Source organism: Arachis ipaensis, chromosome B7 (genome assembly GCF_059453495.1).
Source record: "Arachis ipaensis isolate K30076 ecotype BB chromosome B7, ASM5945349v1, whole genome shotgun sequence".
Classification (NCBI taxonomy): Eukaryota; Viridiplantae; Streptophyta; class Magnoliopsida; order Fabales; family Fabaceae; genus Arachis; species Arachis ipaensis.
This window is the reverse complement of record NC_142442.1, coordinates 26779900-26804067: the sequence shown is the minus strand read 5'-3', so window position 1 is coordinate 26804067 and position 24168 is coordinate 26779900. Positions and strand designations below refer to the sequence as shown.

Here is a 24168-nt window from a genome sequence, read left to right as displayed (position 1 = left end):
TGTGCTCTGTCCTACCTTGTTTGTCACCCAGAAAATAGACCATGAAACAATATCACTGCCCACACCCTAAATCCCTTAAATCCAGGGCTTCACCGTCACTTGAGATGATGGTTCATGGCAGTCGCTCTTCATCTCCTCGCTCTACCAAATGGGCTAAAACTCAGTCAACAGCCCATTCATACAAGGGGGTTCGAATGGAAAAATGTATAAATTGAGGGGTAATAACACTATATGCAGAACTATATAAGCAATGTTGTAAATAACAAAAAGACCTGCCACCAAAGCAGAAACTTGTGTCAGAGGTGACAGGTGCATCAATCTCCTCATTTGGACCGGTGCATGCTATAACTCACCCGAAAGGCAACCATCGGTCTAAAAGGCTTTTCACAGATTGCAAAAAGCTTTCATTAGTCCTTTATACTTTTCACAAGTTGCGAAAAGATGCTACCATCCCAAATACGTAAATTTCACCAATGACTAATATAGTGCATTATACCAATTTCCTTTCCATATGGAAATTAATTTATGCTATTTCCATATAGTAAAATCGTGATACTATAGAATAGTAGATCAAGTATTTGTCATACTCCCTAGTCCTCACTCATTAATATACACGTCCGATAAAATACTATTACACAGATAGAAATGTTTTTCTTAGCGCATCAAGATAACAAGAAAATGTTGTTAGATCTAACCAACCATTAAACTATAACAAGTCACGGTGTCTCCTACATACTTCAGCCGATTAGCATAGGAAAGAATTTATAAGTTTGGATATAGTTACAATGTTTACTAACTGATTCCATAAGCAACATTTTTGCTGTAATGTGTATGAATCAGGTTAAGATTGGTGAGTTGGGGTTAGCCACAATTGTGGGGAGGAGCCACTCAGCGCGTTTGGTTCTTGGGACGCCGGAATTCATGGCACCGGAGTTATACGAGAAGTACACGGAAATGGGGACATATACTCATTTGGGATGTGTGTTAGAAATGGTGACAATAGAGATCCATATAGTGAGTGTGACAATGTTGTGAAGGTATACAAGAAAGTGGGTTTAGGTGTTAACATTAGGTCTTCTTGGAAATATTATTTTTGAATAATAAAGAATATAGAAAATAAATAAAATAATGGAGCGATTCAAGAGAAAATTAGTAGATACCTGAAATGTAATTAGTTTCTAAAACTTTTTTTTTCTAACTTATTTCCTTATTCTAAATAGAAATGCATTCTGGAGATTTATTGGCAATTATGAGTTTGACGTACTTAGTACCATTAACAGAAAAACTAGTGTTTAATTCATTCATCACTACAAATTAGCAAACAAAATTGATATGATGGGGGAATAAAATAAATAATTTAAATTTCAAAAATTTGAGAGAATTTCCAAATGAGTTTTAATTCATTCATACAAAATTTTTTTTATTTCATCAAAACATTTAAATAAGAGAAAAAGTATAGTAAGTTGAGAAACTTAAGCATATGTTGTGGAAAAAATTATTCTAAACAACTAAAACAATTAAACAAATTCATGAAATTTCTAAATCAAATCAATTCTTTCTTCTCTATTTTCAAACAAGAGAATTGATTTATACATCAAATAAATCCTAATTTTGAGAAAGTTCCTAACACACCCCACCAAGGGGAACACTAACAACAAAATACTTGTTCGCCAACACATAACCATTAAAGGTATAACTATGAAAACATTATCAATATTATAACATTTGGCTAGTGTCTTAAAAAGGATAACTAGCACAGTACAATTGATATGATGACAGTACTTAGAATGAAATCTCAAGACTAATTCAAAAAGATACACTTTCTTTTCTGGTTTATATCTATGTTTAGACTTTAGATGCTACATTAAATAACTAAAACCAAACAAAATTGCGCTGTGTGATTACCGCATAGAACTGATTCCAGGACAAACTTTTTATAGCAGGCAATCACTACAACTCTTCCATTTCATTAAGTGTGAGTCAGTTTGATGCCAATGGTCATTCCTCATTTTTGGCTCTGTCGCTTACCGGTTCTGCGCTTGTTTTCTCTCAACGCGCGTCTCTTCTCCTCCCTGCAGGCATCACCAAAAGCTTAGGATTCCAGCGGAAGACAATCATATTACTAAAGTGTTGCATTTATATTCAAGATACAGATATATTAGTATGATTGATATGGAAGGAAAAGAGAGAAGTCAAGCATGGAGTAAACTTTTAACCTTGAATTTGAAATTTCCTCCTTAGATGGAAATTTCCTTTTCTGCCTCTTTATTGGTCCAGATCCAGAAGTTACTTTCCCATTTTCTTTTATGCCGTTAATTGGTTTAGATGGAAACTTCCTTTTCTTTGTCTTTTTGGATTTAGATTCAGAAGATTTTTTGCCATTTTCTCTAACATCATTACTAGGCTTCTCATCCTCCACTTCTTCCTTCTCAAGCTTGGATTGTTCTTCCTCCTCTTCAGATGGTTCTGATGGTTTTGAACCTGGCTTTCTGCTGCTCATTTTTTTCAACTGCAAGACGCATATTTAGAGAAATAAAAAAAAGCACACGACATAACAAAGCTCAAGGGAATAAATGCATGGCTGTATCTAATTTTTAATCTTAATTTAGCACAACAAATGGTTGGAAATGAAGTAAGGTGAGAAAAAGAATTGTACATTTTAACAACAGCAGCTCCACGCTCCCATAGGTAAAGTTTAAAATTATACAAATATTATTTTAAAAATGTTCAACTCATTAAGTTCCATGGTCAACTGATTCTAGAAAAAACGTAAACAAGCATTTAAGTATCAATCAAAATATTCACCAATCAAATTAAACAAGCATAAATAACCAACAATTTTTATTGATAGTAAGAACTCCACAATTTGTCAACATATTGTATAATGTGCCAAGAATATTATCAATCTATAAACTTTCCGCAATTTTGTAACACCAAATGTCTGACAAATTTATAGCAGAAAGATTTGTACAAATACAATTTGTTGGACGTGTAAATGAACTTTAAAGCAATTTCTAAAGATAGCAGCAACAACCTATATACCTTTGCGACAAAGAACCCATCCATATTGTGTACATGAGGATAGAACCGCCTTGTCTTTTCTAAAGAAGGGTGAAACCGTTGCTCCCTGAATCTTATGAATCTGATGGAAAGCAAAGGTCACAAAACACAATTTTCTATAGTCAAACCTACAGAGATAAGGAACATAATCATTACCCAGGGCGCCCAAAGTCAAGTCCACAGGGAACCAACTTAACATCCCTCTTCTTGAGTGCATAGTCAATAACTGCTTCATTCTGAAGATTTACCAAGAGAACTTTCAGAAATATATAGAACGGGAAACACTAGCACAGAAAGTTACTATTTGCGAATGAAAAACTAACCTCAGCAACCATGATCGAACAAGTGGAATAAACAATGTATCCCCCAGATTTTGAATTAGCATCCACCATATCAATGGCAGCAAGAATGAGTTCCTAAAAAACAAAGGAATCTATTCAATAATGATTAAAAAAGTATAATATTACAATGTGTAGAATTACTTATAGTGACCAAAAATGAAGAAATATTTGCCGCTGTAAGTTTAATAGTGCCAGTCTATTTCATTTAATTTCAACTATTTCTATCCAAAAGACAAAAATCAACTTCAAAGTATAGGGGAGAAGTTATCATTCATAGTGATCACAGTTTGACACATGCACCATCTGAATCTTTCAATCCAAAATTAAGTAGAAGAGTGAAGAAAAAGGAAGACCGTTAAAAGCATCAGTTATTGATGTAATAAGAATGTGGGATAGACCATTTCTCTCACATTTTCACAATTCATGAATCTCTGTAACAAAAATCTTTAGGGGGTATTTGTGAGTTCTGAATTTTGAAGGGAAAAGGAGGTAAAGAAAGTATTTGAAGTGTAATGTGAAGACCATTTTAGGTTTAATTACTCTGTTAGTCCCTATAGTTTCGTCAAATTTTCAATTAGCCCCTATACTTTTTTCCTTTCAATTGGGTCCCTGAACCATTTATTTATTTTTAATTAAATCCCTACCGAGACAAAAACGTTTGATTTAACAGAATATTCCGTTCCCAAATTGAAGATACCCTAATTGTCTCTCCCCTTCTTTCTTCATAAAGACAAAATTAGCCTCCTTCTCATCATTCTCACACTCGGACAAAAACTCATCTCCTTAACTCCCTCCGTTGTCACTTTGTGCACTGAACTCATCGCCGAACCTAGCCACCATCCCAATTCAAACTCATTGCTGAACTCTTCTCCTCGGGTAGAGGGTATTGTCGTCGCCCGGGGAGACAAACCGTGGGTGCTGTCGTCACCTGCGGAAGGTCCTCAACCCTCTTCTCATCATTCCTCTTTCAGAAAACCCTAAACCAACCCTCACCCATATTAGCATGCCATACATTGACTAATCAGTTTCATTCAATTTTGACTCTCATCGGCACGCCTCAGCTCTGTTGCGGACTTCTCCCTCCCTGTCGCTCGCGCTAGTTATTTTCTCGCCGACGCTGCGTCGCTGTTCTCTCCTGCGTCATTGATTTTCATCCTCTCCTAGACTTGTCTCTCTGTTCGAGCTCTCTCTATCTCCGAGCTCACTCCTTGTGACCGCCGATAAACCTCCAGCCCTCCACTGCTTCTTCAGTTTTATTTTCGTGAGCTAATTGTTGTTTTTTGAGTTAATTTTTTAGATTGTTTATTGTTGTTAACATAGGTGGATTGTTGTTTTTATTCTGAGTTAATTATTGTTGACAACAATAACTGAAGCAAAGCTTTAATGCATCAAGAGCACCTGTTACAAACAATCTCTCGGCAATTGCTATCTCAGTCACTCTGATAAAACAATGAATAATTTATCGTTGAAAATTCTAGAAAACAAGGTTCACATTTTGGAAATAACAGAATTGCTTAGATCCTCGATTAGATCTCTACTGAGTATGAGAGATTTTTAAAGCATAAACGATAGGTATAATAGTAAATTTATTCTTTCTTAACGTTTTTTTAACGTTTGTTGTCAAGAGGGACCTAATTGAAAAAATAAATAAATGATTGAGAGACTCAATTGAAAAGAAAAAAAGTATACGGACCTAATTGAAAATTTGGTGAAACTACAAGGACTAACAGAGTAATTAAACCTCCATTTTATTCTTCAAAACCTTCTTTCCATCCCTTTCCCTCTTGAAAAGAGGAAGACAGAGAAGGGGAAAGGGGTAGAGAAGAAAACTTACCTTCTGCAGATGCGCACATTTCTGTATGTCTTCCAAGCTTTTGGAGGTTTTAACTGATTCATCCTTGGATATAACCTGTCGGCAGAAAAAATTCCAATTCCATTTCTAGTTTCTAGAGGAAAAAAGACAAGCACACGAAGAAATCACTTAAATAAATCCCCAGCTTCTTACCCCAGTTCCACTGCAGGGAGCATCCAATAATACTCTGTCAACAGCATTGACACCCAACACCTTTGGAAGCTGAAATAAACAATAGAAATGCAGAATAGATGTTAGCATGCATGGTTGAAATGACGATTATACATGAAATCATTCATTCTCCTCTTTGGAAGAGTTTGATCAAGACAGACATCTACAATAAAAGGAAAATGAACAGCAACAACTATAACATGAAGTACGATACGTATTGCTTTATATTGAACATAACTCCATAGCCAATATACAATAGTTTCCAAAATACTAAATTATGCATGACATCACACAAGCCAGATGCAGTAAAAAAAAATGAAAAACCAAACAAGACAATTTAGTAGCAGTAAAGACATCAAACTTCAAAATCTTTTGGTAAAAAATTATAAACAGTAATTGATTAGAGAGAAGATGCTAACCTCTCTTCCATCGTAATTGCAGACTACAGTGTTTGACACACCCATTCGGTGCAAATTTGCAGTAAGTGACTTGAGCCGCAATACCTTCATTTCATTTGCAAAAACAATTCCTGTAATAAAAAATATATTATGACCAAAAAATAATTTGAAACCAGAAATTAGAGGATCTAACATATTACAAAACACAGTCAATTTTATTCAGTTATTCAAATTACAAGATAACACAAATTGGGGGATACCAACTCAAAAACAACGGAAAGAGTATACATACATGCATAAACATTCAACAAATTAACACCTCATGATGTTTAGTGTCAACTTGTTAGGGAAGTTCATTATCGATGCAGTAAGTTCTCTAATGCTTAATGAGTCGGCAAATAGCAGCCTTCATGGAGCATAAGCAACTCAACCACTTTAAATTTTATAAAAATATATGGTTCCTCTTTCTTGGTCATTACTTAATATTGCAAATAGTCAAATCATCCCAACTAGGTTTAACACACAGAAAATAGCAATACATGAAGAAACAAGTTACTTGTTTAATGCAAAAAAAATTACACAACCCAAAATGCACAGGAATTAGGAAACTACAAAAAAGATTCATGAATTTTAATAGACACCTGTATTCTTCATAAGAGCAGCTACATAAGTCGTTTTACCTCCAGGTGCAGCCCTGCATAGAGCATAAACTGGCATCAGAATTATCACATAAGTATTGCAAGCAAAGTGGGTTATGCATTGCTATTGAAATCAAAAAGTGCTTATATTCAGGCTTTCAAGTATATCATTTTTTAAGAATCTATTTGAAAATACAATCATTTTACATGTTCAGCATTAATCAGCCACCGCATATAGAAACATGTATTTGGCATCTCATAAAAAAATATTATACTACTATAAACAAGTTTGATTATTCGTCTATTACAGATTTGATTATTCAACTATGACAGGTTTGTTTTTTTCTAGTAGCTGATTATTCAAATGGAAAAATGTGTAAATCAATATGTATAAATATAGCTATAAATAAATCACTCAATCTTGTAATTTAGCTATTAAAAGTGGCACATAGCAATTCTAAGGCATCCATAAGAATTTTCTTGGTCCTAGTTTCTCACACTAAAGACATAATATAGCTATAGGACCATAACAACAGATAAGAGTCATCTTCAATTCTTCATACTGAGAGATAACAACAATGAGGATCCAAAACAAAGTCAACAATTGAGGCAAAGATATATCATTGCAACACAGATATGCTTTCAATTGTACAGTTTAAAATTTAGAAATGTACGGCATTACCAAAATTTTTTTTGTTTCCTCCATTTTGTCTGTGACATAATGTAAATAGAGTGAAAATTTGAGCTAATATAAGTATTCCTATACTTGGAGATAGATGTTCATCATGTGTATATTTGCACAACAATCACATCAATGCAATTTCCGCTTTGGAATTTTATGTTATAACAAATAAAGGTAAAACAATGAATATAAAAATTGAATATAAACCATGTCTTTCATTTCAGCTCTATTTGTCTGAGAACATTTGGTTGAAACATTCGCACAAGTTTCAAAATTAATTAAGTTGTCAATATAGTACCCTACTAACATTTTTCATACAAAGATTTTATATAATGTGCACCAATAATTATTACTTACGCCATATCAACAACCCTTTCCTTCTCTTGAGGAGCTAAGGCCATCACAGGTAGAAAGGAGCTTGCACTTTGAAGCTGCAAACAATTTAATAACTTGACCTAAGTATGCTCATCATGCAATAGTAAACTAAACGCAAAAAGGGAAAATGGTAATAGGAAAACTATGCACCATGTAGAAACCAGCCATATACTCCGGAGTGGCACCAATTGGTACTTGAGAATCATACACAACAAGTCCAACCTGTCACAAATTTAGATTGTTACTTGTATTTTCTTCACCAAAAGAGGAATACGAGAACAATAAGTCATAAATTAAAACATGAATTCATACCTTTGACCACTTGCTTAAAGGATCTAGATTTACTCCTCTATTTATTAAAACATCTGCCAAATCCCGTCTGCGTGTCTGATTGTACAGAGGAGCACAAAAAATACATAAACTCGATCAATAAGAAACATGGATAATTCAATAATAACATTTAAACATTGAACATTGGGAGTGAATATGTTACCTTCAAAGTGTTAGTCCTTAGACAAATGGGCCTGGGCTTTTCAAAGGCTTCAATTAGTTCCATAAGTTCAACAGCGGGAAACATCTGAAAAAAACAAAATTATAATTTCTCATGCTAACCCTTCACAAATGCAACAATATTATCTAAGAATAATATAGAAATTCGTCCCAACCTCCACTAAAGCACCAATTAGAAACTCATTGTAGCCATAGTATGAACATATGTCTTTCTTAAGCTGCTCAACATAATCCTTCCTCGTTGACCCTTCTTGCTTTAAGGCCTTAAAATTTGAAAGAACACGAACAACTAGGAAAACAAACATCCAACACAATCACAACACCAACCAAACAAGGTAGCGCATTGAATGAATCATGAAGACAGTCAAGCATAGTCCAATGGAAGTCAACTCACTCTCTTTAATCCTCCTCTGTAGATTGGAAAGATCAGGCGGACGCAGATTCTCCTCCTCAAGTTCCTAAAAGTACCAAAGAACTAAAATAACTACTTTTACCAGAACTACCACAAATTAATTTAGAAAACTAAGCATAACTGCCAAGGGATCAATAAAATTTCAAATAATAATATAAAGAAACCAACCAAACAACCTCTTGGGTTGGTAATCTAAACTCATCAGACTCCTCTTTGATGTTGAGTTGCATTTCAGCCTCGGCATCTTCTTCTTCCTTCTTCCTTTCCTCATCAATGATTCTCGACTTCTCTTCAATGTCATAGTCATCCGAGTCAACATCCAAACCCGAACCTGAATCAGAAGCGGAGTCTTTCTCTGCATAACAAACAACAAACGAATAACAAACAACAAACCAAAAAGAAATAGAAGTTTAAAAACAAGACATTAACAACAAAAAAACGCACATGCAAATAAATTAACACCTTCCGCTTCGTCATCAGATCCTTGGAGGAAATCATCAACTAAGGGATCATCACCATCACCATCAGAAGATAGCTCAGATTCAGAACCCGAATCAACATCGAAGTCACCAGGTGCTTCATCTTTATTCTGTGGCTGCTGCAGAATCTCTTCTTCATATTCGGATTCTGAAGCACTGGAATCATGCTTGGGGGTTAAAAGCTTGCTCTTCTTTTTCATGGCTTCTTTTGGTGGCTTTGCATTGCTCTGCTTCTTCGAAAATTTCTTCTTTGTTGCAGTTGCTGGAGACATAATCTACGTATGCAGAGTGTATCAGAGATTCTGATTCGGGGGTTGAGAATGTTTTCTCTCCTTTGCTGAGAAAAAAAATAAACTCGGCTAAGGTTTAGGATTTAGCAGAAAGAACCGAATGCAGTAGTTTGAAAAGACCTATGCATTAGGTTTTTCATATATATATATATCATCCAAGGTTGCGAGAACCGGACCGGTCATTTAACCGGTCGAGTGACTGGTTCAATGGTTCAATGGTCCAACCAGGGTCAAACCATGGTTGAACCAATTTAACTAAATATACAGTAAAATTATAAAAAAAATTCACTATATAATTTTAAATATTATTCAATAATTTCTAAACTAATAAAATTTAAAATTTGACAATTCCACACAATAAATTATCGATAATTTATCATTAAAAGTTCATAAACAACTTCAAATATAAAAGTTTATAACAAAAGAAAATCAAAGCGCACATAAATGACAAATACAAAATGTTCTACCACCAAAGAAACAACATTGAACAAACAAGTTTTCAACTAAACAAAAAACACTACTCATCAGAAATCATAATCATCATTTAAGTGTTCGATCAACAAGTTACCCAAACAATCAATTGGTTTTTCAGATTTCAACAAATTCAAATTATCTATGTCGTTAGTTACTATTATTTAGTAACACTTAAAATATTATAACATTACTCTAATGCAAGAATACAGTGTACTCATTCTTTCTAGAACACCATTCCATCCTAATCAAGGTTCTGAAAACCGGACCAGTCATCGAACCGTTCTAGTTACTGATTCACTGGTTCATTGGTTCAACCAGTTCAACCGTGGTTTAACCGGAAAAACCGTTTTATAATAAACACCTGATTCTATAAAAATTCAATGAATAAAGCAACTAGTTCTAAACACTGTTCTACTGCATTTTTTTACTTCAAAAGGGAATCATAAACAACTAGTTCTATGAATAAATAAACTACAATGATGATATGTAATGTCAAAAATAGGCCAATGATGAAATAATAAAGGGTTTCTCTCTTCAATTCTATGTTCAAGCTTGTAGCAAACCAGAATCAACAGAGTAATACCGTTGAAATAGTCTTCCTTCTTAATTCTTATATACCTCAGAATTTCCTACAAAATGAACATTGAACACAATACTCAGCTTTAAAACAAAAACAAAACAACACTCAGAAATCAATCACCTTTCACCTCTTCCAAACACAGCCTTAAAACAAAACAGAACAACATTCAGAGTATGAGCATTGACCACAAAAAATTGATTTCTGAAACAGAACAAAAACAGCAGAGCAACATTCAGAATTTGAGCATTGATCACAAAATATTGATTTATGAAACAAAACAAAAACAGAAGAACAACATTCAGGGTTTGAGCATTGATGACAAAAAATTGATTTCTGAAACAAAACAAACAATCAACAAAATAATGAAAACATAAATTTTTTTTCCTTCAGAAGAAGAAAACAATGAAAACATGAAGCATATAATAAATCAATAATCACCAATATCCAGCAAGAATCTCAAAGACAACAATAAATACACAACGATTATTTAGCAAATAAACAAGAACAAGACCTAAATAGAAAATCCAAAAAATTAAATCGCAGAAACCTAACAATTTAGCAAATTAAAACAACAGCCCAAAAATTTACCAGAAGAACACTAATGCAAGTGGAATCATCATGCTAATATGTTTTCTACAAAGATGCTATTTGTGCAGCTAAAATTTCCTAATTACTAAGATCCAATTATTCTAATGTCACATGCAATCAACTTACTAAGTTTCTAAAAGCTAGAAATGATAAAACCAATCCGAAATATGGTTAAAGCATTTCATTAAACATGTTGAGTGCGGTAAACTTAAAACGAAATAAGAGATTTCAAAGCTTAATATCAATGTCATAGAGAAGAGACTATAACTATTGTATACTTTAATTCAGTCTATGAAAAAAATCCAAACCACTACCAAATCAAATAATTACTTATTGTAATAGAAATAAGAAGTTGCAGAGTTTGAAGCAGAGTATTGGTGGTGTTGTGCGAGTGTATTGTCTGGTGGCGGGTTTAGGGAACTCACGGCGGCGACAAAAGAGCGCAGTTCGACCGCTAGGTGGAGCGCGCGGGTTGGTCGCAGAGTTTGAAGCAGAGCAACGTGGCTTCCAGAAGAACGCGAATGCGAACCCGAACGGTGAACGGCGAGTGAACGCGAACGGTGAACGCCGAGCAAACTTGAACAGCGAAGAACGCAAACGAAGACGACGGCTGAACGAAGACGCGAATGTGAACGGCAAAGAAACGGCGGCGGAAGCGCGGCTGAACAGACAAAGACAACGGACGCCGAGCTCGAGGAAGCAACTGCGATCGGTGACAGCGAACAGGAGTTGAAGACTTGGAGCACGAGGGAAGCCAGATAGACGGACGGACGGCGTCAGTATGCCACTCCTTGCGGCGGTGGTGTAGGCTTACAGTGCTAGGGTTTTTTGGCTGAGTTTCTTTGAATGAAAGAAAGGGAGGGAGAAAGGGAGAAAGAAACGAAGAGGCTTCAGAACCAAGAGTGAAAGTAAACCAAATTTGCCAAAAAACGACGCCGTTTCTTTTAAACCGGTTCCCTGTCCGGTTCAACCGGCCGGTTCCGGCCGATTCAGCAGTTTTTGAAGAAACGGTTTCAGAGGACAAACCGGACCGTAATTACAGTCGTTTCTTTTAAACACTCTCTCGGGTTGTTGCACTCTACCAGCTTCATACTTCTTCTTTTCTAGACAATTCCAGGCCAAGTGCCCAGGTCGTCCACAAAAGTAGCACACTCCTTATCCTACTTTACACGGGACTCCGGGATGATAATTCCTGCACCTCTGACAACTTAACTCATTTTGTGGCTGCTTTGCGAACCTCCTCCCTTGATTATCATTATTATTTGGCCTTCGAAAGTTGTTCTGACCTTGATTCGACTGTGGGACAAAACCTCCACGCTTAAAAGTCCTAGCCCTTGGTGCGAAATTCCTCCCTTGAGTTCTCTAAAAAGTCATCCTCTGATTCCCCTTCTCTACTACTACCTTCCTCAAACACTCCTCAACCACTCGACTCTTATTCATAAGCTCGAAAAAGACCCTAATCTCCATCGGTCCAACGGAGCTCAAAATATCACTTCGAAGTCCTCCCTCATACTTTATACACTTCCATTCAATAAAGTCCTCTGGAGTACCTTGACAAATTCGGAAATAACGGCACAACTCTTCAAATCTATTGGTGTACTCCGCAACAGTCATCTGTCCCTACTTTAACTGCAGCAACTCAAGCTCCTTTGCGTTTCTGACTGAACTAGGAAAATATTTTCTGTAGAATTCCATCCAGAACACCTCCCAAGGTATCACAGCACCATCTGATTGAAGGATACGTCGTGTTTCCTGCCACCCGTACTGGGCTTCACCCTGTAACTAGTAGGTTCCGAACTCAACCCACTGTTCTTCAGGAACCTGCTGAGCTTGCAGAACTTGCTCCATTGCCTGTAGCCGGTTATCAGCTTCAGTAGGTTTGTAGTCTTCCTGAAGGTCGGAGGATGCACTTTCAGAAAAGAGGCAAGTGTCATTGGCCCCTTTTCACTGTTGTTCCCATTATTCCCATTATTCATCTGATCTTCAACGCCTCGGCTGTCGCCTGCATAGCTGCAGCCATGTTTTCCAAGGAAGCCATAAAATCCATGGGGTTATTCCCTGCCGGTTCAGGATTAGCATTGCCTATTCTGCCTCTGCCTCATCCGCGACTGCGTCCGTGAGTCGACATCTGGTTCTTGTTCACATCAAAAGGAGATAATCAGTTTACTTATTTTTTTTATAGTCAATACAATCTCAAAAAAGAAATGAGATAATGGATTATGCAAAAAAGTTGTCACTAAAGATCTTTATGCTTAAGTCATAAAACAGAGGTGGTGTGGTATTACGACCTCTAAAATAAGATATATGTACGTATAATAATTGAAAGAATATAATATACAAGGAGCCTTGAAGGATAGGTAAAACAAAATACAAAATTAAAAGCGCAACGCTCAGGAATAAATTTTACTTGCGTACGAAGAAAGCATAGGTACAAAAACATAAAAATTTAAACAAGGAGAGTGGAGAGTCTAGGTACAAAATATTCAAGCCTGCCGAGCTCAGCCTGCGAAGCTAAGGCTAGTCAAAGGATATTTACATACATATACATAAAATTCATAACCCAAAATACACAAAAGAAACCTTAGTTCTCCATAAACCTCTATGAGGTACAAAAGCAGAATATAGACATACATATATATACATAAGGAGAGTTCTATACATATAGACATGTCTAAGCAGAATAAAACATAATATCCCAAAAGCCCACTTCGCTGCAGAGGACGCCAGACGCCTAGCGACGTGCCTCTCGACTTGCATCTGAAAAACGCAAACATCTGTATGGAATGAGAACCGGGGGTTCTCAACATGGTAAAGATGTCGCATACATAAGATATAAGGTCCCGGAAAAGTCAGAGGTAATCCTAGAACTCCGACACTCAGAATATAACACTTAAAGATTTAAAAACGAAAGCCATAAGTATGGTGGTTCTCTAAGGTTCCTAATCCTAACCAAGACTCTATCCAACACCCTCCATCATCCGCCTTCCTCCAAATCCTCCAACTCCAGTGGAAATACATAGACAGACAAATAGACAATGGCAAACACAATTAGAGTACAAGTAATGCAGGTAGCAATTATAACAATTAGGTATACTAAATCACAAAGGACTCCCAATTAATGCACAAACAAGTAAATCAAACATATGCATATGATGTATGCATGTCATGTGGTTGATGAGTCTCAATTGTCGGTTATCAAGCCAACCCGACAAGTCCAACTGTTAAACCCTGGACTGTCCCTCGACGTGCATCCCTAAGAGTCTATGCATAGCTTTTTCTCATTCATATATAAATTCAACTCATTGGGGGAACCTTCCCGGGAATTTATAAGTGCCTGGCTGCTAAACATACTTCTTAAGCTCTTAAATTACTAAATTTAATTCACTTTTCTCCCTTTTAATGCCTGAATATGTTTGTTTGAGTGATTTAAGATTTTGAAGGTAAGGATGGCTTGAAGAAATGGAAAAAAATCATGCAAAGTGCAAGATCATGAAGAATTGAAGGATTTGCAAAGCTGTCAATCCTGACCAATTTGTACTAAACTTATCATAACTTGAGTTATAGAGCTCCAAATGAGGCGATTCCAATGACATTAGAAATCTAACATACGGGGCTTCAAAATGATATGCAATTATCTATAGTGAACGATGAGTTAAGACATCCGCGTACATAGCTAAAGTGCCATGTATGCGAAACACAAAAAATGTGACTCACTTAAGACAACACGTGATCAGCGATTTCTAGCCCATTTTGTGCCCAATCCAACTGATTTCTGATGCTATTGAACCCAGGATTGAAGGAAAATGAACCAAGTAGTCATAATTGAGTTTTAGCCATGTTTTAAGTTAGATTTCTAGAGAGAGAAGCTCTAACTTCTCTCTAGAATTTAGGATAGTTTAGGCCAAATTTTTTTAGATCTAAGTTTTAATTATTGTTTTAGTTCAACCCTTTTTATATTTCCTTACTCTATTGTCTTAATTCTCTTAGTTTTACTTGTTAATCTCTTTATTTTGTCAATTTTAGTTTTATGAACAATATTGTTAATTCCCTTTTCTTTAATGCAATTTAATGTTTTATATTTTTTGTGATTTAATTTAGTTGTTGTTATTGATTTCTTGCAATTGGTGGTCTTAGATTTTATTATTCTTCCAATTTACCATGCTCTTATTTTCATACACACCAAGTGTTTGATAAAATATTTGGCTTAGTTTTATGATAGATTTTTAGCACTCTTGGTTTGGAATTAGGGTTTAGGTGCCTTGATGTCATTGATGTCCAATGTAATTGGTAATTTAGGGTTGTTAGTTGGTTTTCAAATCAACTATATCCATTTGATTTCTCCCTCCGATGTTAGAGGAAAGCTAAGTAGAATTAACTCTTTGTAATTGCCATGTTGCGATCAATAATCTAGATAGGAAACATTAACTCTTAATCCTTGTCAGGAGTGTCTTTTAGCATTTGATTTCTTTTTTTTTTCTCTTTACTTTATTGCAATTTACATTTCTTGTTATTACATTCAAAACCCCAAAAATATCTCATAACCAATAATATGCACACTTTCCTATAATTTCTTTGAGAGACGACCCGAGATCTAATATTCTCGGTATTTTTATTGGTTTAACTTAAGTGACAAACAAATTAAACTTTGATTGAGAGTTATTTGTTGGTTTGGAACTATACTTATAACGTTATTATTTCGTGAAAATTCCGAACCGATGATTTCTCTCTGTCATGGAGCTTGGCTGGGTTCGTTGGAGACTTGGAGTTTGGTTGAGAGGAGGGTTGGCTGCGATGAGGATATCTGATATGAAGGATTAGCCGATTAGGGAAGTGGGGAACCCTAATATATATATATGTGCGCTCCGAGGCGGGCTTACCTTGAACCCGCCCCTGCCCCGCTCAACACCCCATCCCCACCTTCGGGTCGGGTTTAAATATGTCCGGAACGGGATGGGTTCGGGTACTCCTACCACCCCTAGAGGGGAAAGCAGAGGCAGAGAGGTGGAGCATACCAGAGGAGTCGAGGAGGTAGCAGAGCAGAGGCACTAAGAAGGCGTCGGAGCAGAAGCACAAGTAAATAGAAGACCACAGATGGAGCAGAGTACTCATAAGTTAGAGAACCGAGGCAAACAGTGAGCGTTTGAGTTTGTCCAGCAAAGAACAACAAAGGGATACAAAGCTAAAAGAACGGCAGACCGAAGAGAACAGGACAAAAATGAGGGGTTTAAGGGTGATTGGTGAGGGTGTGCGTGGTTGCTAGTGGGAATGGGGAAGTGGACTGAACATGCTAGGGTTTTGTGTTTCTTTGTATATATACATTGAGGAGTGCTAGGGCCAGCAGAATTTGTGATGTTTAGCCATTAATTAGCCATCATTAATATTTTTAATGAAGAATGCTAGGGGCCAACAATTTTGGTATTTTGTAACCATCAATAGGTCATCAATATTATTTTTAATGGTATGAGATTACATCTAATGGTGGGAGATCACTCAATTTTGTTTTGATGGTTAAGTGCTGGCCAGAAAACACAAAAATTGCTGGCCCCCTAGACTTTTCCATTTTTAATTGTGTGAGATGACATCTAATAGTGTAGGATTAATTATTTTTTTTTATAGTTAAGTGCAGATTTCAACAAAAATGCTGCCCGCCTAGACTTTCTCATATACATTTATTTATATATGAGCTGGCCTTGTTCCGGTTTACAATCTTAGCCAGTTTTTTGTTCCAAATTCGATTTTTATTGGATGGATTTTGGTCTGACCGAATCGGACAAAGCTGACCCACCCTATTTGGTGGCAGGCTTTGGCGCGGCCAGAGCATGCATGTTTACCAACCCCCACCCTCCGCCACCGTCGTCCTCCTTCTCTTTCTCCATAATCCCATTCACTCGTTTATCCTTTTAGATGCTCATGAGACGGAGGCTGATAGTACTCTCCCGTAACAATTCAACAAAACGGACACCCGTTACTTTGTTAGTAGCATTGCTGGTATGGAGCCAGAAAGGATCAATGGTGGAATTGCCGGGAGTCAGAAAGATAAAGAGCGTTTTTGCCATAAACTGTGGATAAAGGAAACACCGGTACGCACTATGCATCCAAACTATTCATTAATAATAGTGCATGACCCATTTTAGTTACAAAGAATGAGTCATTAGAGCATTTTGCTGTAAGAGAAACCAGTGAGCACATAAAGTGTAGCACTGAGCTAGTGTTCTTTCTTAGGGTCATCCATTCCCCCTCTCTCTCTCGGTCGCAACAACTTTCTCTCTTCTCTTCTCATCTGATCTCATCTCTGGTGATTCCCTCTTATTTTTTTCCTCATCAGATCTCTTTCGTATGTATAATTTTATTCTTTTTAAATGCAACGATTGTTTCTTTCTTTCATTCATTCATTATATTTGATGAGGATTGAATTTATAACTCTCGTATCCCTGTTGTTCTGTTTAATACATTTTTTTATTATTTCTTATTTCTAGCGTCACGATATAAGATCTGAAGAGTTTATTTGGTTGAGGTTAAGAAAATGAAATGGATGTTAGTGTTTAGCCTATTGCATGAAGATTAGACAGCTGAAAATATTGAAATGATAAAACACTAAGGGGTACGCTATGATCTGTTTGTGTCATAGTTACGTTTCAGTACGGGAATGGTTATAAAATATTATCTGGAAAATATACATATGGCGTTATGGTACACAGATAAATTGGTATGCAGTACGCTACCTAATTGGTGAATGAAAAAGTCTAGGGGTCAGCAACTTTTGTGTTTTCTGGCCAGCACTTAACCATCAAAATAAAAGTGAGTGATTTTTTACCATTAAATATAATCTCACACCATTAAAAACACTATTGTTGGCCGATTGATAGTTACAAAACACTAAAATTGCTGGCCTCTAGCATTCCTCCATGGGAACGTTGTCAAGAGTACAATTCTACAAAAAATCTGCATGGTGAATTCCCCTCAATTGCATCCTGTTCAAGTCCTATGCTACTCCAGCACGCATGGAGGAGCATGGCTTTGAGGGCACCACAATTTCTAACATCCTGGAGGCAAAGGGCAAAAGTATAGATGGCTCCTGGCTGTGGTGCACGACGAACGACTCTGTTTACGATGCTAGTTAATCGGTACATGAATCCGATCTTCATTGTAATTGTTACTAATATCTGGAATATGTAAGGAGCTAGTGTTTTTTAACTAAATTTTACATTTGTTGCAGATGACCCAGCACAATGTGGGAACATTGGTTGTTGTGAGACCTGATAAATAGCAGTTGCCAATCTGAGAAGATGATTTTGTGTTTCTATGATGCTAGGGAACAATCATAAGAACTAAGGGAGAGGAAATTGGAAAATGAAGTTATTGTTTGAGTGATTAAATTGTGACTGTTCATGCACTAAGAAAAATTCATATAAATTATGGAGAAATTAAGCTGGATTTTAGGAGCAAACATATAAAGGGAGGACTATGGATCTGTTTGGTTTTACAAAACAATTTTTTATTGTTTTTAATAGTAATAGAAAAATATCATCTTTTTTGTTTTATATCATATTTTTTTCCGGATTTCATGCAAGAAATGACTCATAAAATGGGACAAAATCCGTTAAACCTATATGGAAACAATGAGAGTTTGTAAATAATGTTGAAAAGACAAAAAGCAGAGACATTGCTTTGAGCTTATTTCAAGCCTTACCTGACTGCAATCCTTTCCAAAGGTGATGTAGGCGAAGTAAAAATTAGAGAGGACAATGGGTTTTGATGGGGATGGACCTCTTTTTTGTATTTTGTTTTCATTTAGTAAAATGTCCTTCGCTTTTATTTTTGTTATGTTTTTTTTTTTTTCTGTGAAAGAAGTGGATATCTACTTGTAGAATTGGAAGTGAGTTAAGTCAGCTTGAGGAGTCACCTCGAGCTCGACTCGTTAATAGCTTGATAAGCTAAACTTGTGAGTTGGTGAGTCGAATTTGAGCATGAAATTGAGTTCATAAATTAAATTAGCCGAATTTAAACTTAGATAAACTCAACTTATTAGTTCCTGAGCCAGCTCAATTATATATATATATTAAAATTTTGATAAAGAAATAAAAGATAAACAAAAAGATAATGATTCAAACTGAATAAAAAAAGATACATTAAAATTAAAATAAAATAAAAAATAATAGATTGAAATTGAGTACAAAGAGAATCATTCTACTTTTTACCCAATTTCTTGACGCAACAAGAAAGGGACTCTTCAACCTAACTTGTCAACGCCAATAGTTTGAGAATTGAATCGAAGGGACTCCTCAACCTTCTACTCAATTCCCCGATGCAACAAGAGAGGAACTCCTCAACCTCAATTGTCCACACCAAGATTTCATCGTGAAACCAAAAAAAAGGTTTTCAAAACCTCTAAATCATTCTATATTACGACTACAATAGCTAAGGAGGTATTTATAACCTCTTATTAGGTTAAAATAAAGAAAATTCTAAAGCCCATACACATAAGGCCAATCTAGTAATTAAATAAACAAAATCAAAATACATTAAATTAAAATAATCTAAAAATGTAAACTAATATTTTCTAAATAACAATTGAACTCTTCATATCACGAACATTTGAAGCACGTATTATTCTCTTCCTCTTCAAAAAAGATTCGTCCTTGAATCTTGTAGGTGGAAAAAAATATATGAAAAGGACAATAACTATAAGGAAGATAATTTTTTTTTTCTTTTTCATTTTATGCTTTTTTTTAAACAATAATAAAACGCAAACGAAAACAAGAACACAAAAACAAAAAGAAAGACGCGATAAATACTGGACTCTTTTTTTTATGATAAAAGAAGAATAAATATAGATTAATAAGAATTAATCTAATACATGACCTCTGATACCAAATGATAAAGAAATAAAAAGATAAACAAGACAATAATTAAAATTGAATAGAAAAGATACATTAAAATTGAAATAAAAACAAAAAGTATAGGTCGAAATTGAGTACAAAGAGAATCACTCTACTTTCTACCCAATTTCTTGACGCAACAAGAAAGGGACTCTTCAACCTAACTTGTCAACGCCATAGTTTGGGAATTGAATCGAAGGGACTCCTCAACCTTCTACTCAATTCCCCGATGCAACAAGAGAGGGACTCCTCAACCTCAATTGTTCATACCAAGATTTCATCGTGAAACCAAAAAAAGGTTTTCAAAACCTCTAAATCATTCTATATTATGACTACAATAGCTAAGGAGGTATTTATAACCTCTTATTAGGTTAAAATAAAGAAAACCCTAAAGCCCATACACATAAGGCCAATCTAGTAATTAAATAAACAAAATCAAAATACATTAAATTAAAATAATCTAAAAATGTAAACTAATATCTTCTAAATAACACTTGAACTCTTCATATCACGAACATTTGAAGCACGTATCAAATTTTATAGTCATTTTTTATATATAATTTTGATATAGGACATGAATAAAAAATTTATAATTAATAGATAGTCAATATATAAAATTAACTTTTTTAATATATATATATATATATATATAATTTGTTAATATAAAATTATAAATTATATTCTGTTATTTGAGCCAACTCGTAAGTTCGAGCCAACTTGTGTCCTTTTGGTGAGTTGAGCTTGAATTTAAGAAATAGGCTCACTTGTTAATAAGTCGAGTCATGAGCCAAGTTCAATTTTTATGAGTCGAGCTTGAGTTTGAGCTTGGTCTAACTCGGCTCAATTCGATTCATTTCCAACCCTACCTACGGGTATCCATAGATAATTGGATATAATTAAATTTTAAATAATTTTTAAAAAAATTACACAACCATAATAAAATTTTATACAATTTAATCAAATAGATCAAATAAAATACAATTCAAACACAAATTTAATATAATAACATACAAATAAAATTTTTAACATATAAATTAAAATCAAATGAATTATGATTATTTACAAAATATATATATATATATATATATATATATCTTTTTGCAAGAATTTTGCGAATTTCTATGGAATGAATAACTCAATCCCCGTCCCGTCCCAATTTAAAAATTTTACGAATCTCTATTAATTTTTTCGTGATAATTCCTACGTATATACGTGGGTAACGGATTTTTTTCATCCCTAATGACAGTGGACTTGTGATTTTGTGAAGTCCTGGGATGCTTAGCTTTTTTTTCCCCAAAAGTAGTAGGTTATATTTTATTAATTATTGAAAAATAAAATATAAAGATGTCTAAAAGTAGAATAGTATAATAAAAGGTAAAAATTTTTTAAAATAATACTAAAGGTATTTATGTAATGGTGTATGGTCGAAAAACGAAAAAAAATTTTAAAAAAGAAAGAATAATAAGTCAAATTGAATAAAATTAAGAGTTTGTCTTATAGAGATAACGATCTAAATTGAGAGTTATTTGAATTTCACAGAGCAATTTGACAGACTTGTCAGAATAAAAACAAGGTTTAATTATTCTGCTGGTCCCTATAGTTTTGCAAAATTTTCAATTAGGTCTCTATACTTTTTTTTCTTTTAATTGAGTCCTGACACCAATTTTTTTTTAATTGAGTCCTTACATTTTTTTTTTATTTAGGTCCCTGTACCAATTCTTTTTTTTAGTTGGATCCTATAAAATTAAACCAATTACTACTAAGAGGGACTTAATTGAAAAAAAAAATTGGTGCAGAGACCCAATTAAAAAGAAAAAAGTATAGGAACCTAATTAAAAATTTCACAAAACTATAGAGACCGACAGAATAATTAAACCTAAAAACAATAATATTTTTAATAAGTGTACTGATTGTAAATTCTAATATATCATCTTAATTATTTTTTTAATATTTAAAAAATAAAATATATTTTACTTTTAAAAGCATAAAAAAATTAAAATATTTTTTTTCAGAATTTAAAAGAATAATTAGTGAAATGAATTGGGATTTTTTATTTTTTTTCTAATAATATATAAATAATAGTATAATTTTTTTTACATGATAGATATTTTCAATTATTAGTATGCTTAGCTTGATTTGAAAGGACAACTCGACGCCTGCCTCTGTACTCAGTGGTAAGGGTCAAAGAATGTTGATAAATTTGATAATATTTTCTTATTATTATTATGTGATAAAGATAGTGTGTAGTTGTGTGCGTGGTGACGATGGAAAACAAATAATGGAGATGGCTTTGGGTTGAGTTAGTCAAGTTGTGCAATTCATGTAAGTTGCACCATTTTTTGCTCCTGCGAACAAATAGGACTCTTACAAAATCAAAGTTTGCTTTTGTGTTGGAGGGGATTCAAAGTTCAAACATCTTAACTCTTAAGACATGACAACTTATTAAAAATAAGAAATAAAAGGAGGGGAGGGGGAGGGTTATTTAATTTTATCAATACATGCTTAAGATGTTGAATATAATAGTAATTAAAATAGGATTATAAGAGGTTTGCTGTCACGATTCCGGGAGAGGTTTGTCCTCCGGAGACAGAGACAATTGTGAATTATAAGAGGTTGCTGCGGTATTTTGAGCTGATGTCGGGTCTGAGCATTAACTTTGATAAGTCGAATCTCATCTCAGTTAATTGTGAGCAGGAGTGGGTGGAACATGTGTGTGGCCTTCTAGAGTGCAAGCAAGCTGTTTATTTTACCTGAGAGGTATCTCGGGATTTCTCTAGGAGCGAACCCGCATTTGGTGAAGACTTGGAAACCGGTCATAGATAAGGTGGAAGCGAATCTCAGCTTATGGAAAGCGAAGGTTCTAAATAAAGCAGACAAGCTAGTTCTTATTAAATTGGTGTTGAATAGCCTGCCGGTTTATTACCTTAGCTTGTACAAGATGGCGAAGGCGGTCGCTGACAAGTTGATTGCCTTAAAGAGGAGATTCCTGTGGTGTAAGGAGGATGGTAACAACGGTATACCTTTAGTGAAGTGGGAAATGGTTCAGGCTCCTAAGAAGGCTGGAGGGTTAGGGGTTGGGGATGCAGTGCTCAGGAACACAGCACTGCTGTTTAAGTGGTGGTGGCGGTTCTCCAAGGAAGATTGTCCGTTATGGAAGAAGATTGTATGCTCCTGTAACAATTTGAATCCTCAGGTTATGCTTTCTAGTCAGACTCTACCAGTAAAGGGTAGCCCCTGGAAAGACATCTGTCAGTTGAATATAAAGGAACAGCGGGTAAAAGAAAAAATGATGAGTGGGCTGACAATGGAAGTTGGAAATGGGCGTAGAACATGTTTCTGGGAAGATAATTGGGTCCATGGTGGTCCTCTGAAAGCGAGTTTTCCAAGGCTCTTCTCTGTTTCAAACCAACAAGGATCTGTGATAGGGGATTGTGGGTTCTGGGATGGGTTAAAGTGGATTTGAAATTTCCATTGGAGGAGAGAATTGTTTCAATGGGAGTTGGAACTAGCGCACCAACTTCATGAGAGATTAAGACCAGTGAAACTATCAGCTGACAGAGAGGATAATCTTGTTTGGAAATTTGATAATAAAGGTATTTTTTCTACTAACTCTTTTTTGCAGGTGTTGCAATCTGAGAATCTTTCGGAGGAGATTACGAGTTATAGCTTCACAAGTGCGATTTGGAAAGGGTTGGTTCCGACTAGAGTCGAGCTGTTTGGTTGGTTTGTTTTAGTAGGAAGAGTGAATACTAAAGAAAGGTTGAGTAGATTAGGCATACTTCAACAACATGATAGTATCTGTGTCTTGTGTAAAAAGGAAATCGAGTGTGTTCATCGTTTGTTTGTGTTTTGTGAGTTTACATGGCAGGTGTGGTGCGTCTGGTTGAGATGTTTTCACAAAGATTGGGCTGTCCTAGGAAGCATTAAAGGCTTGTTTGAGAGTTGGAATGGAACGCCAAATAGAAAAGAGGAGCAGAAGAGGTGGCTGGTTGGGTTTTTTGCGGTTATTTGGAACGTCTGGTTAGAACGCAATAATAGGATCTTCAACAATCAAGAGGTTAATGTTGGTGTCATATAAAACAGGACGTTTTTGAGCTATAAGGAGTGTACTAGTATTGATCCTACTGGTTGTTGATGGCAATGCCGGAGATGACATAGGATTGTTACCTTTTGTTTTTAGATTTTCTTCTGTTTATGTTTGTTTTATGCTCCACTCTCATGTGTTGAGCTTCCTTTGTTTCAAAAAAATAGTAATTAAAAATAACAGAGCAAAAAAGCTAATTATGGTATGTAACTGGATAAATACTTGTGTAACAAACTTTAATATTAGAAAAAGAAAAAACCCCAACAGAATTGCTGAGTTGTAGTTAAATTTTAACCTCTTTTTTCTTTGCGGGTTTATGGAGAGGGCCTAAGGTCAAATGAAACATAAACATTAT

General features: G+C 35.1%; 2 protein-coding genes and 1 pseudogene across 3 annotated transcripts; 2 read left to right on the top strand and 1 right to left on the bottom strand.

Annotated features, from left to right (window-relative positions):
* LOC107606988 (putative serine/threonine-protein kinase WNK11 pseudogene) overlaps positions 1–1097 on the top strand; it is a 33027-nt pseudogene extending 31930 nt beyond the window's left edge.
* Positions 1098–1663: 566 nt separating this feature from the next.
* Positions 1664–11765, bottom strand: LOC107609042 (26S rRNA (cytosine-C(5))-methyltransferase NOP2B). Of its 2 annotated transcripts, XM_016310861.3 has the most exons (19): positions 11276–11748; positions 10266–10311; positions 8902–9255; positions 8616–8794; positions 8422–8485; positions 8183–8316; positions 8011–8094; positions 7830–7904; positions 7668–7739; positions 7500–7573; positions 6464–6516; positions 5844–5953; positions 5407–5475; positions 5236–5310; positions 3384–3476; positions 3217–3296; positions 3043–3142; positions 2217–2509; positions 1664–2072 (listed from the first exon to the last, which is right to left on the bottom strand). In XM_016310861.3, the coding sequence occupies exons 3-19, from the start codon at positions 9188–9190 to the stop codon at positions 2006–2008; spliced, it is 1911 nt and encodes a 636-aa protein (XP_016166347.1). In that variant the 5' UTR covers positions 9191–9255; positions 10266–10311; positions 11276–11748; the 3' UTR covers positions 1664–2005. The 2 variants fall into 2 exon arrangements, with proteins under 2 accessions (XP_016166347.1, XP_088348924.1); XM_088492798.1 differs by lacking the exon at positions 10266–10311 and having other exon boundaries at positions 11276–11765.
* A 10902-nt stretch (positions 11766–22667) lies between these two features.
* On the top strand, positions 22668–23807 carry LOC148550637 (uncharacterized). The gene is made up of 2 exons (XM_088494567.1): positions 22668–23003; positions 23352–23807. Exons 1-2 carry the CDS (start codon positions 22668–22670, stop codon positions 23805–23807), a joined length of 792 nt encoding a protein of 263 aa, XP_088350693.1.
* Positions 23808–24168: the final 361 nt, after the last annotated feature.